At 45.4% G+C, this 14,332-nt stretch overlaps 1 protein-coding gene across 1 annotated transcript in view; it reads right to left on the bottom strand.

Moving 5' to 3' along the window:
- Window positions 1-7,080, bottom strand: part of MYO3B (myosin IIIB) — a 545,106-nt gene extending 538,026 nt beyond the window's left edge. Inside the window, exons 1-3 of the mRNA XM_058664616.1 lie at window positions 6,969-7,080; window positions 5,101-5,153; window positions 4,916-4,961 (exon numbers count right to left, since the gene is read on the bottom strand). Coding sequence (XP_058520599.1) covers window positions 4,916-4,961; window positions 5,101-5,107 — 53 coding nt within the window. The 5' untranslated portion in view covers window positions 5,108-5,153; window positions 6,969-7,080. The remainder of the gene's footprint in view (window positions 1-4,915; window positions 4,962-5,100; window positions 5,154-6,968) is intronic.
- Window positions 7,081-14,332: the final 7,252 nt, after the last annotated feature.

Below are 14,332 nucleotides of genomic sequence, written 5' to 3'. Positions count from 1 at the left end.
TATTTCTGTCTCTCCTTCTCTCTGTAAATCTTTCCATGGGCCTGGCACAGTAGCCTAGCAGCTTAAGTACTCGCCTCACGTGCACTGGGATCCTGTATGGGCGCCAGTTCTGATTCTAGTGGCCCTGCTTCCCATCCAGCTCCCTGCTTGTGGCCTGGAAAAGCAATTGGGGACGTCCCAAAGCCTTAAGACACTGCACCCATGTGAAAGACCCAGAAGAGGCTCTGGACTCCTGGCTTCAGATCAGTGCAGCTCCAGCCATTGTGGTTGCTTAGGGAGTAAATCAGCAGACAGATCTTTCTCTGTCTCTCCTCCTCTCTGTATATTTGACTTTCCAATAAAAAATAAAATAAATCTTTTTTTTTTAAATCTGACTTTCCAATAAAAATAAATATTTTTTAAAAAAATTCTAAAAGTACCATGGTACTAAATATAGTCTCAAGGAGATTTGAGGGCTACACAAGGGATTTGAGGCAGAATATGGGTACTCTCAGCCCCAAAGCCACAGAGTACCTGCTTTAAACATTGCATTTCTGGAGAGATTCCTTTAGTGGAGCCTTAAACTCACCCTTCAGAGCTGATATTATGTGCCATATGCAGTGACTTAGAGGTCCCCTAATCCACCACTTTCCTAGCTTTGGTCCAGAAACTTATAGGCAGGTGTTTCCAGGAAAACTAGCAGTAAATAGGCCAATGCATACCTTAGCTGAACATGCAGATTATGCAGGATGGGGAGACCACAGATCTCACTCCTGCCTCCAAAAAAAGGTTAGGGCAACACCAGCATGAGCTGGTCATCCACCTGCAATGCTAGCATCCCATAGAGGTCTTGGTTCAGGCTGCTCCATATCCCATCCAGCTCCCTGTTTATGGCCTGAGAAAGCAGCAGAGGATAGCTCAGATCCCTGGGCCCCTGTACATACAGGAAGACTCAGAGGAAACTCCTGATTCCTAGCTTTGGTTCAGCTCAACCCTGGTTGTTGGGATCATTTGAGCAGGGGGTTGAGAGGTGGTGAACAAGTGAATGCAAGATCTTTATATCCAGTGGCCCCACTTCCCATCCAGCTCCCTGCTTGTGGCCTGGGAAGGCAGTCAAGGGCCACCCAAAGCCTTGGGACCCTGCACCCATGTGGGAGACCCAGAAGAAGTTTCTGGCTCCTGGCTTTGGATCAGCTCAGCTCTGGCCATTGCAATACTTGGGGAGTGAATCAGCAGTTGGAAGATTTTCCTCTCTGTCTCTCTTCCTGTTTGTATATCTGACTTTCCAATAAAATAAATTTAAAAATTTTACAAATAAAAATAAATAAATATTTTTAAAAATGGTATGGGCACCACAGCAATGCACCTGTAAAGCAGCAGCCTTGTCAAACAACCAGAACTCTCCTGTGCCCCATGAATGTCATTACAGACACTTTAAGTGAGCGACCAAACGCCAGTATTTGGGACACCTGCAGAGAACTGTCCTGATTAATGATCGTCTGCCAAACTGATTTTCCTGTAGAGACAGCCACTTCTGTATTCTTGCTTGTGACACACTCTCTCTGATAAAACAATACCAGGGACTAGGACGAGAGTTTTATCTGACGCGTAAGCCTATTCATTCAGAGTCCCTCAGTTTTAAGCCATGGTCTGTTTCACTTCACTCCACACCTTTGATTGCAGTCACCTGAAAACTAAACAACTACCTCCTTCAAAACCACATCCTCTCTAGGTATTCCATGCACCAACAGGTGTTGGCGCCTTCTCTGTGAAAGCCACTGCTCCAAGCCCAGGAGACCATGGTACCCAGGACACTGCCATCACTGCCCGTGGGTACTAAGAACCCTCCCATGGCCCACTTGCTCAAGTCCACTCTGCTTCTTCCAGTGAAGGGTGAGTGCTCAGCATCTCACTTCTAATAAAGTATTTCTGGGTGTGGAAGTTCACTTACTTAAAAAAAAAAATAGGAAGAAAAAAATGACATTTTTGCGAGAAAAAAGCAAAATCTTACATAATTCTCTGAGAGATAAATGTTAGTGAGGCATCAGGGGACCACATGGAGGACAGATCATTGCAGAACATTTACAGTGTACATTCATAACGTGTAAACAATAATGTGTACTAGTTTGTATTGATGGAAAAAGAAGGTACGAAAATGAACAAAGAGAGAGAGAGAGAGAGAAACAGACTGAATCAAAGACACAGAAGCAGAGATGAGGGGGAGAGAGGAGGTGAGTCCTTAAATCAATCTGGGTCTTCCTCAGCAGGATCGGCATCTGCTGTCAGGATCCTGAGTGAGTCAATCAATGAGCCAAGGCCTTCACTCTACTTTTCTTCCTTTTTAAAATTGTGTTTAAAGATGTACCTATTTATTTTCAAAGTCAAAATCAGAAAGACACAGAGAGATCTTCCATTTACTGGTTCTCTCCAGATGACTGCAATGGCCAGCATCGAGTCAGGCCTTCTTCAGGATCTTAAAAGGTGGGTAGAAAGGACCCAAGCACTTTTTGCTTTTCCCAGTTCATCAGTAGGGAGCTGGATGGGAAGTGAAGCAGCAGGGACACAAAGAGGCATCCATGTAGGATGCAGAGTGAAAGACAATGACTTTACCCACTGTGCCACAATGCTGTCCCCTACTTCTCTTTCTGAACCCATGGTAGCCACAAAGCTAGTCCTCCCACTCTCAAGTTCATGACCACCTGAAAATTCTGCTGGCCTATGAATAGTAGAAAGCATTACTTTTTCCTGCCTGCCAGTTTTAAAAACATTTTTTTTAGGTTTTCCTTTTTAAAGAATTAAAGCTTTAGCAGCCTACAGGGAAAATATGACTAACTCTTACAAATCCTTAACACTACCTTTTTTTTTTTACTGCGATTTCTTTATTTGCAGCTTGATATCTGATGAACCCATCACGGCACATCACCTCCTATGCTGACATTATTACAGGCCTTATTTGTCCACAAGACAAACAGAATGCCTACTCACAGTCTTGCAAGCTATCTGGTAAAACCCAAGGCCAGCACTGTGGAATGACTGAGGACATTGAAACTGAAGGGCTGGCATCGATGTGTACTACATTAAGCTGCTATCTACAGCATTAGTAACCTATATGCGTACTGCTTCAAGTCCTGGCTCCACTTCTGATCAAATCTCCCTGCAAATGTCCCTGCCTGGGAAGGCAGTGGAAGTTGGCCCAAGTGCCTGCACCAATGTGGGATACCTGCAAGAAGCTCCTGGAGTAGGCCTAGCCCTGTTACTGGCCATTATGGTGATCTGGGGACTGAATCAGTGAACAGGTGATCTCTTTCTCTATAATTCTGCCTTTCAAATAAGCCTTTTTTTAAAAAAAAATGTACTTGAGCAAATGCTTGTTGATTAAAAATGCAAGCAAGCCAAACTCCAGGGCAAAGACCTAAAGGCAGAGTCCAGAAGTGAACTGCCCAGTAACAAAGTTCACTTCTCACACTGTATGCTGAGACTTCGAGGTTAAATAAATGATGACCACATCTTCCAAAGTCTGTGATGATGGGCCAGGGAACCCTGCCTCCACTGCCCCGTTTGGCCAAAAAACACTTTGTGTGTCTATACTCGAAGACTGGCCCACAGCAAAACCTGCTTCCCAGAGCAGATGGTCACTGCCCCTCCAGGAGCCAAAGAAGCTCTCAGTGACACCATGCCTGGCATCATCCGGGGATGAGGGTCCTCCGACCCTGGGGGCACCTGTGGTGCAAACAGCACCAATGAGGCAAGGTACTGGCCAACCAGCAGCTGTCAGAGCCCACTGCACCCTGGGTTTCACTGCCTTGGGAGGAGGAAAGCTCATTCCAACCACAGCTTTCCTTTCAAGCAACACCAAGATGGGGCATGTGGCACTTTGGACACAACCTTGATTGTCACCTGTGGGTCTGCTCTATAGTCCTTTAAAACCATAGTGTAATTCTCTACAAAAGCAAGTAGGGTGAGCCTGAAGCATCACAGGGACAGTGAGCCATTTACTTTGAACGCTTCCTGATTACCCATTTCCCCATCTCTCTTGTCTCTCCTTACCCAAGCCAGTCAGCCACTCAGCAAAGTTGCTCTCTGCAGACTTGATGGCCAAAAGCAAGTGAGATGGAAATCAACCATTGAGCAGTGACCAGAGCGAGGAGAGGGAGAGCTCCGTGCCTTCCTGTTCCCTCCACCATCCTGACCTTGGAATCTCATCATCTCCTTCCACAACCTGCACATGCCCATCTGTCAACTGCCCCTCTGCCCAGCAGGCCAGACAATCACAGCAGGTGGTGAGAAGGAAGGAGATCCCACCAATCAGGGCAGAAAAGTGAACAAAAACCCTCTTCTTTCCATCTCCTACCCAGTGCTGGGAAGACCTCACGAGCGTAAGGTGTTTGCCTACAGGGTTAGGGTTAGGGTGAGGGTTAGAGGCAGTAACCATCCAGGTAGAGCTCCATCTGCAGGGGGACCCCCATCCTGCACTAGGATGCCCTGGACCACTCGAGGCTGGGAAGGGACCTGTGGGAATCTCACACTCCCATTGGGGGAAGCAGCCAGCTCTGTTTATAGAAAATAATGTGACGTGAAAGCCAAGATCTAATGTTTGCTATTCACACATAGTTGCACTAAAATTCCCAGCTGTTGCTTCACATGGGTTTTTGCATTTTCTGAGGAACACATGTTACACAGGGGTTTGAATGTCTTTCTGTCATAATTGAAGTCAGATCTACCAAAAATTCATTAATATTAATCCTTGAGCTGCTGTAGCTTACTCAATCAGGATCACATGACTAGCAAGTGTCACTAGATTATATTTTATAAAGGGAAATTCTTTAGCACAAAAGCAATGTACCCTAGAAAGCCCACCACCTCCCACAGGGGTAAAGCCTGCAGTCCTAGTACCCCCACAGCAGAAGAACTTGGCCTGGAGAATCCATTCTCTTACCCTGTTTTGCGTCCTTTGGTGCATTCACGGCACTCCTCTGATGTTGCTGCAATGAACAAGCAAAAAAAGCAGAATCGAAACAGCCACCTGATACCCACGGCCAGAGGCCTACACCAAGCCCCCAGGGGTGAGGTTCAGCGTTAGCTTTCACTTATTCAGCCCCTGGCTGAAGCAAGAAGGCTTACCTGCCATTGTCTGACCCAACCAAAGATGAGGCTCTAGCCTGGAAGACCTGCTCCTAAGAAAAAGAAGATGAATAATTAATAAGTCATCAGAACTTGGAGCTGACAGTGTGTGACCTGGGTAAGACAGAAACACTGCTCACTTCTACTCTGGAGAAAAAAGCCCAGACAATGGAGGATCATGTGCGCATGGTGGGGACCAGGTCTCTGCTTCAAATACTATTGTTGTTTTTAAGAGTTGGTCAATTTTGGTCCCGGCGGCTTGGCCTAGCAGCTGAAGTCCTCGCCCTGAACGCCCCGGGATCCCATATGGACGCCGGTTCTAATCTCGGCAGCCCCACTTCCCATCCAGCTCCCTGCTTGTGGCCTGGGAAAGCAGTCGAAGTTGGCCCAAAGCCTTGGGACCCTGCACCTGTGTGGGAGACCTGGAGGAAGTTCCTGGCTCCTGGCTTTGGATCGGCACTGCACCGGACATTGCGGCTCACTTGGGGAGTGAACCAGCAGACGGAAGATCTTCCTCTCTGTCTCTCTTCCTCTATGTATATCTGACTTTCCAATAAAAACAAATAAATTAAAAAAAAAAAAAGATTTAGTCATTTGTTTTAAAGTCAGAGTGACAGAGAGAATAACAAGCAGAGACAGACAGAAAGATCTTCCATCTGGTAGTTCACTCCCCAAACTGCCTCCATGGTAGGGCTGCGCCAAACTGAAGCCAGGAGTCTGGAACTACATCTGGGTCTCCCACATGGCTGGCAGAAGACAATGGGCCATCTTCTACTGCCTTCCCAGGGGTATTAGTAAGGATCTTGATCAGAAACAGAGTGACCAGGACTGGAGTCAGCACTTCGGTCTGGGATGCCAAGGTTGCAAGCAGCATAAATGGCACCAGTCCCCTAAGCACTAGTTTGAGATTAAGTAAAAACTAGCCTTGACCATTAAAACATCCCAAGGAGACACTTGCTATTAGAGGGAAAGCACTCTCTGGAAATTGCTTACCTCGTCTCCGAGTCTGACTGAGGAAGAAAGTCAGTTCTAATCATACCCATGCTCCTCCAAGCCTGTTAGTTCCTTTCCCAGGACAACTTCCTTTTCAAGAGAAAAAAAATATATATATATATCTGTATCTATTTATATAGAAATAGATCTATATCTATTTATATAGATATTTATATCTATATAAATAGATACAGATATATATATATTTGTGAACCATTTGTTGGTTCACTCCCCCAGTGACCACAGGATCAGGCCACAGCCAGGAGCCAGGAACTCCGCCTGATTTCCCACAGGGCAGACAGGGAGCCAAGTACCTGAGCCATCCCGGCTGTCTCCCTGGGCGTGCAGTAACTCGAGGTTGTACTGCAAGCAGAGCAGCTTGGACTCAGGTACTCCGACACCAGGAGCAGCAGCTTGGTCACTGCACCCACTGCTCACCCCAGAAGTTTTCTCTTTATTTTCAAAATGGCTTCTTTTCATAAGCATGGTCACCCATCAGCAGCGTTCATGAAACTTTTTATCCACTTGTTCTTTTCTCCACAATGACGCCTCCCCGTGCTGAGGCACTGAACTGAAACGACACCGTCACCGTACCGTGCCATTCAACGCCAGTCTGAGTGGGCCACTGCCACGGTGCTACCTCCAGCCCAGGCCTCCGTCTCACCTCAAGCTCAGTGTCGCACCGTGCCTCCCCCGCATGTAAACGTAACTTGGCAAAAGCCACGGTCTCGCGTGTCCGTCCACAGTCACTCCTTGCTTCGTGTTGCCCAGAGCCTTCTTGGAACTCTCATGCTTTCTGGAGCTGAGCAGGGTCTGTCTGGGGGCTAGACACTGCTTGGTTCTCCTCACAGAAATGAACACCAGAGACTGCTCACCAGGTCTCAGGGCCTGAAAGGCACAGGTGAGTCTCTGAGGGGGCGGAGAGGAGACGGGCTCCACCGTGAGGCCTGGGCGAGCGGAGAATGCCTGGGGTCACCAGAACCCAGAGGCTTCCGAGGGACCCCACAAGCTAAGGAGCGTCCCGCAGCCAGCAAGGTCGGCTCCCGGTAAGCCCCCAGTGTGGGTACTTCTAGGAGCTTCGAGAAAAGCGGGAAGCGGCACCCGGCCACGGCGCTGACGGAACCGGAAGCCGGCGCCAGGCCGCCTGGGCTCCGCCCTCTCGGGCCTGCAGCTCTCTCAGGCGCATGCTCTGAGTGGCTCCGAGGCAGGAACCCGGACTGAGGAGCAATTCCGCGCTGGTGCGCTCTGCGGGCAGTTTCTCTCATGCCAGCAAATCCTCTCCGTTCTGCCTTCCAAGCGGTACAGGATATTCGTGCTCCCCACCATAACCCTGGCACCACTGTGCTCTCCTGGCCCTCAGCTGAAGTAGCCTGCTCGGGGCCGCCTTTACTTTCCCCCAAGAACTAATCCTCTACCCAAAAGCTCCTGCAATTATTTTTAGCCCACCAGGGTGGCAGTGAGATGCCACTTATCCGCTGAAACTGCAAAATTACTCGCTCAGTTCCGGAGGCCACAGGCCTGACACCAGGACGTTGACTGGTGCGGCCCCTGGAGGGAACATCCCAGTGTTGACCCTTCTCTCGGCTTCTGGTGGCTGCTGGTCGTGCTTGGAGGCTCTTGGTCTGGTTCCTGCATTACTCCAGCTTGGACTTCTCTGCACCTGCGTCCACTCCGCTCTTCATGGGAACATTGTGGAATTTAGGCTCACGTTAAATCCAGTGTGATCTCAGCTTGAGATCCTCGATGACATCTGAGGAGACCCTACTTGCAAATGAAGTCACGTTCACCGGGCCGGGAGATTAAGACTCGAACGTGCTTTTCAGGAGACCACTCTCCAGCCCAGGACACAAACCAGGTCAGGTGACCCCTTCAAAGCTTCCCACCTCGGTACAGTACCACACTTCTGCATCATCTGGCCACCTCTCTGACTGCCTCACCTGCTGCTCTCACATTTCTCACACCCTTAGAAGCTCTTCTGCCCTCAGCCTTTCATGCACCTGCCAGCCTTAGGCCACTGCACATGCTCTGCCTCTGCATGTCCCATTCCCCCTGGCTCCTTCTTGGAGATCCTCCAAATCTTTTCTCAGGAGTCACTTTTTCCTGAGCCTTCCTTTGACCAAACTCCTTGGATCATTTCCCATTATTTTTCATCACAGCGCTCAACTATGTCAGATAGTATCTTGGATTGCTTTTTTTATTAGTGTATTTTCTATCTTCTGCCATTAACACCTGAGCTCTGGGGAGACAAGGGTTTCTGCCCATCTCATTCACTGCTATAGCTGAAGCAATTAGAGTGATCTCTGGTACCTACAGGCCTCCAGGAACTGTACTTAAAATGCAATTGGAATTGCACAATATAGAATTCACTAACATTCTCATGTTGACAGGGCATAATCCTGGAGCCGCATTCAAAACAGCAAATCCATCTGTAAATAAAAACATGTGATTTTATAACATCCCAGAAAAAAATTATCTTATCCTGATGGCATCTGATGATACCAAAGCAAAATGGCTAGCAGCCACCAGAGGAGTAAATTTGTTTGAAACTTTGCTGAAATCCAACAAAAGACACAACTTGCAATACCAATAGGGGAAAGCCTGAATTATTTCTGTGGTCTGTAGAAAATAATGTTACAAAGCTTATATGGAGAAAGGCACTCTGTAAATATTTTTAGGAAGAAAGAAGTCCTGTAGAGAAGAATCAAAAAGTCTAATATCATGTAATTGTCTAGAGAAGCTTACTTTTAGAAAGCCAAAAGTCAGCTTTTTAAAATGACTTCTGTTGAGCTCTCTGCTTAGCTTTAGGTGACACATGGTGTAGCGCACATTTGCAAAGTGTATAATTTGGTAAGCTTTGACTTTTTTATATGCTCTTGAAATTCTCACACCCAAGGGCATGGATCACATGGTTGTAAGATAGGGGAATAGCCATTTCCTCAGGTACCTTCCTTGGGACCCTTTAGAATCGTTTGAAGTCTTCCTGTTCTCTCTCTTTGAGAGGATTGTAGTTTCATTCTGATCTGATTTAGAATAATGTTTAATTTCCCTCTTGGTTTCTTCTTTGACCTATTTAGTAGTACGTTCTGTTTCCAAATTTGAAAGGCTTCCAAAAGTCATTCTTTTGTTGATTTCTTAGATAAATCCACTGTGGTCAGAGAACATACTTTGTGACTTGAATCCTCTTAAATTTATTGAGACTGTTTCATGTTACAGAATACAGCCTATCTGGAGGAGTGGACTTTGCAGACAATATATAAGTCTGTCTTTTGGAGGGAGTGCTTGTTAAACATCCATCAGGTCAAGCTAGTTGATAGGTTGACCTTGTCTTTCTATGTTCTTGTTTTCTCTGCCTACTCTGTCTATTGTTGGGTTATGGGTTTAAAATCACCAACTATGTTTAGATATTTGCCGCCTTCTCCTTGCAGCTATATTTGTTTTCACTTCATATACTTTAAAGCTCCATCATTAGATACATAAATGTTTAGAATTTTTATATCTTTTTAATAAAGTGACTTTATCTTTAGGAGATGAAATCTTCATCCCTGATAATTCTCTTTACTCTGAAAATGACTTTATCTGACATTATAGGCACTATAATTCTACTGTAATTGATATAAACGTGATAACGTTTCCCTATCCTTTTATATTTATTTGTGTCTTTATGATTAACAGTGTGTTTCTTGTAAACAATGTATAATTAGTTCTTATTTCTTTATTCAATTTGAAAATTTCTGCCTTTTAATTGGAATATTTAGAGTATTATATTTAATGTGATTACTAATGAAGTCAAGTTAAGTCTTGCCATTTGTTTTCTTTTCGTTCCATCTGTTCTTTACTTCTTTTAAACTATTTGCATTAAGTACTTTATAATTCTTGCTTTATTTGTTTTGCTTGTTTATTAACTATTATACTTTTTTAAGGTTTTTAAAGGTTTTTATTCTTATGTTTTAAAGGTTTTCTTATTTGAAAGGCATAGTGACAGAGAGAGAGGCAAAAGAAAGAGACACAGACAGAAAGATTCTGTAGTTCTTCTTTCACTCTACAAATGGCTGCAAAAGCCAGGACTGGCCCAGGCTGAAGCCAGGAGCCAAGAATTACATCCGGGTCTCCCACACAGGTGGCAGGGCCCTAAACACTTGAGGCATATTCTGCTGATTTCCCAGGGGCATTGAGAAGGAGTTTGATCAGAAGCAGAGCAGCTAAGACTCAAACTGGCACTCTGATGGGATGACAGCATTGCAAGTGGCAATTTAATGTGTTGTACAATACCAGCTCCACTACTTGGTTTGTATCTGTAATTTTGTATTTTTTCCCCTTGAACAGGGCCCACTAGCTCCAATCCTGGCTCAGTCTGTGAGGCTGCAGAACCTAATCTGCATTGTACCTCCACCCCTTACTAGCATCATTTCTTCATCTGTACAACCAGGGTGATGAAAGGATCTAATGCATGATGAGTACTTAATGATAAATGTGTATAACACAGAAACCACCCAATAAATCAGGGATTATTCTTATTTGAGCAACATAAATTTATTAGTGGCATTATACATGACCAGATCATTCACAGTGTGTGAAGTTTTAGGATGGAACCCTATTGAAGATCCCCACCTATGGGACAAAATCAGATAAAAGAAAGTAGAAGGAAATAGAGAGGTGAACAAAGGGAAATGAAAGACTATGGTGTCCTAGGAAGCTTTGCCTATTTTGATAGGCAAATTTCCATAAAAAGCTGAGGTTAATAGTTTCTGTGCCACTAATGATCACATTAAGGAGTTGAAAAGGACCCCTGAGTTTGTCAATATAACAGTGATGACAGTCATTGTAAGATAGTTATACATACGTATATTGACATATGTAACATATATGTCAACAATGGCTTAGATAAACTTAATTTCTTAGCACACTGCCTGGCACATATGAAACATTCAAAATAGTAAGATATGTTTACTATGGTTATTATATTTTTTACTACATTTGTTTGCCTTTTGGGTCACCAGACCCAACTCTTGACCTAGTCTAGTATGTAAATATTAGGGAAGGTCTATGGTTTCTGTCTGGTCATACTCTCTCCATTTTCCTAGGCTCAATATCACTCTGAAGGCTTGACATTAGGAATCCTTCTGTCAAGCAAGCACATAGAAATGCACACCAGACATAGCCACACATCAGACTATCTTAAAGCTATCTTTTTTTCTCCCCTACCCCCAAGGAAACTCTCTTTTCCTCCTACCCTGACACCCTCTGCCTCCTATTAAAATAGCATAGACTTGAACCAATAATCAGCACTCTGTGAATTCAAAGGTCAAGGCCAGTCCTGGGTCGCCCATGCATGTCTCATCAGGGCTAAGAGGGATGCTTAGGCCCCTCTGGCTTCTACAATGAGAGGCAGAGCTGCGCTTTCCCCCACCAGGATTTCTTCCAAGAAACACAAGAGATTAGATTGTGCTCAACCAAAAAACCAGTGGTCAGCATGTCCTACAACCAGCCAACCCTAGGTTCTTGGATATGACCTAAAAAAACACAAAAACACAATGGGCCTAGCGGCCCTGGATTTTGGAACAAATGCCTTGAATTATACTTCCAGATTCTTCTTCTTCTTCTTTTTTTTTTTTTTGAAGAGCATCAAATCCGTTTGGTCACATGTATGTAAACCTATATGGAATCCCTGTTAAAAACTGGTCCTTGTATTTCTGATTCATCACTGTATGACTCACATTGGTGTTGTTTGCAAAAATCTGTGTGAAGCTCCAAATTACACCTTTCATGGTGGGAAGTATAATTTGTACCAAGAGTTGACTGATTTAAACTCGAGCACATCTGTGATCAAGCTGAAACCCTGCTACCCGACTTGGCTAAACTTCTTGCCCTGAGTCATTGGAGATGATTAAGTCTCCAAGTACTTGAAAGTTCAGCAATTTAAATGCAAAACTTTATGGTTTTAGTGAGGTAAGACAAGGATCTTGGCAGCAAATGCATTTCAAATTCCTTAACAAGGCAAAACGAACCTAATGTTACCTTAGAGATGCAGGGTCATCAATAAAAATATCAACAAGTGTCTGAATCTAGAACAGATTTAAGACTCCCTGGGTTATTTAACCATCCACTGGATGAGTCCAGGCCATTGGTTTTGAGTTCTTGGAACTATTATAGGTTTTCTACTTCCTCTCTTGTTGTCACCTGCTATTATCAGTTTATTTATCTGCAGTAGCTTCTGCCTACTGTTTTCTAACAGCTTGGACAACTGGTCAGAATTACATAAAATCAGTATTAATGGACTTAATCAAATAGATTGTTCTTATGAATAAAGGCGTTCTAATGCTTTTCTTGAAAACAGATAGGATTGGGCCCGGCGCGATAGCATAGTGGTTAAAGTCCTCACCTTGGATGCCAGGGATCCCATATGGTCTCCGGTTCTAATCCCGGCAGCCCCACTTCCCATCCAGCTACCTGCTTATGGCCTGGGAAAGCACTGGAGGACGGCCCAAAGCCTCGGGACTCTGCACCCATGTGGGAGACCCGGAAGAGCTCCTGGCTCCCTGCTTCGGATTGGTGCAATACCGGCCGTTGCAGCCACTTGGAGAGTGAATCATCGGACAGATCTTCCTCTCTGTCTCTGCTCCTCTCTGTGTATCTGCCTTTCCAAAAAAAAAAAAAAAACAGATAGGATATACATTCATAAAGCAAGTGTCTCAATGATTTGATTTCCTCATTCTTCACAAAGCGTCAGGTCTTGCCCCAGCCCCAAAGAAACAGTGCTTGCTGCACCTTGCTCTGAATAGGCCACTGTCCATAAGGGGGCGTTGACCTGTCAGAACAGAACTCCCATCAGGACTTGCAGGCAGGGTTTCTCCCTCTACCACCCCTCCCTGCACATGCCATTCAGCCCCTGGATTTCTCTGTATCAGAAAAACCTTGTCCAACAGTTCAGTATCATCCTGGGGAGCATTTTCAATGGGTGAGTGAGAGTCCAATCGTTGAATTTGTTAAACAACAGAACTCTAAACTCTTCCCAGGAGCCTGCTGCTTCCATTCCCCAACTCCCCTCGGCAGACACATCTGCTGACGCACCAGGTCCTCCCTAGTATCAGGGCATTGCCTAGGCAGATGACCCTCCCTGGATGTGGGAACCCCCGGGACAGCAGGTGCTCCTGTCCTGAGCTGTGCACTCTGTCCTCCCCCCGATCCCAAGACACACTTGCTGCCAAGTTTCTTTGCAGCCTTTTCTCTTGGCAGTTTGGGCTCACCTGACCTGTTTTCTACAAGCTCAAATCAGCGGGCACAGAAAGTGCAAAATTGCCCTCAGGTCTGTGCTGTGCCCCAAATATAAAGATCAAAGCAAAATGCTACATTTAGTAGCCACATACCTCCCAGACTTGTGATTGAGTCTAGTAAATGGCCAATTTATGTTTCTTTACTTTTCTTTCTGCAGAGTAAAGGTAAAGAATACTTTCTGTTTCAGTAGATTCCAGATTGTATATTCACAACTCTTGTTAGTGACTGCCTTTTGTTTTAATCACAGGACAGTTAAAGATGTTTCTCTATTCATCCAATCTGGGCAGAGTAATTTCCCCATTTTTAATGAGGAGTTTTCTCCCCCTCCATTTCTGGCTCATTCTTGTTTTCCAGGATCTGTGATTAGAGCATTTTTCCTGGGCAACCACAGTTGCTAGTTCAAGGAAAACAATGTTCTCTCAACCTGGAAAAGAACCCTAAGCTCTTCTTCAGGCACCTGGCAGCCATACAGTTTCCTCTTAACACATGTTGGGGTCATACAATAATATGTAATTAACAAAGACTTCTATTTGCATCTTGCTTTTATTTTGGAGAGAAGCAAGACGAAAGCTAGGATCTCCCAGGGCCTGGGTGACATCTCTCAGGGGGAGGTTAAGTGCTTCAGTGTTTCCAGTGCATCCCATCTGTCAGGCCCCTCGGCACCCTCCTGGTCCTGGAACAGCTGGCCCCACTCAGGGTCCAGACAGGAGTTCAGATGGCTCCTCTGGGACCGGAAGCAACTGAAGCTAGGGCTTGTTTGTTATGATGCTGATGGGTCTTTTGGAAAAGCCTTGTCCCCCTGTCAACTGCATCCCTCCTCACAGGTGCCAGGATTCCGCTGCCCACTGAGAATGCTGCAAAGACAAGCACCCAAGCTGCTGGCCCCACAGACTTAGGCCAGGCTTCTTCCAGGAGCCACAGACTATAACTTCCCTGATGACCTAGTGGCCCCACTCTATTTCTGCTC

Source organism: Ochotona princeps, chromosome 5, assembly GCF_030435755.1.
Source record: "Ochotona princeps isolate mOchPri1 chromosome 5, mOchPri1.hap1, whole genome shotgun sequence".
NCBI classification, from domain to species: domain Eukaryota; kingdom Metazoa; phylum Chordata; class Mammalia; order Lagomorpha; family Ochotonidae; genus Ochotona; species Ochotona princeps.
Note: the sequence above shows the minus strand (reverse complement) of the source record. Positions and strands in the feature narration are given on the sequence as shown.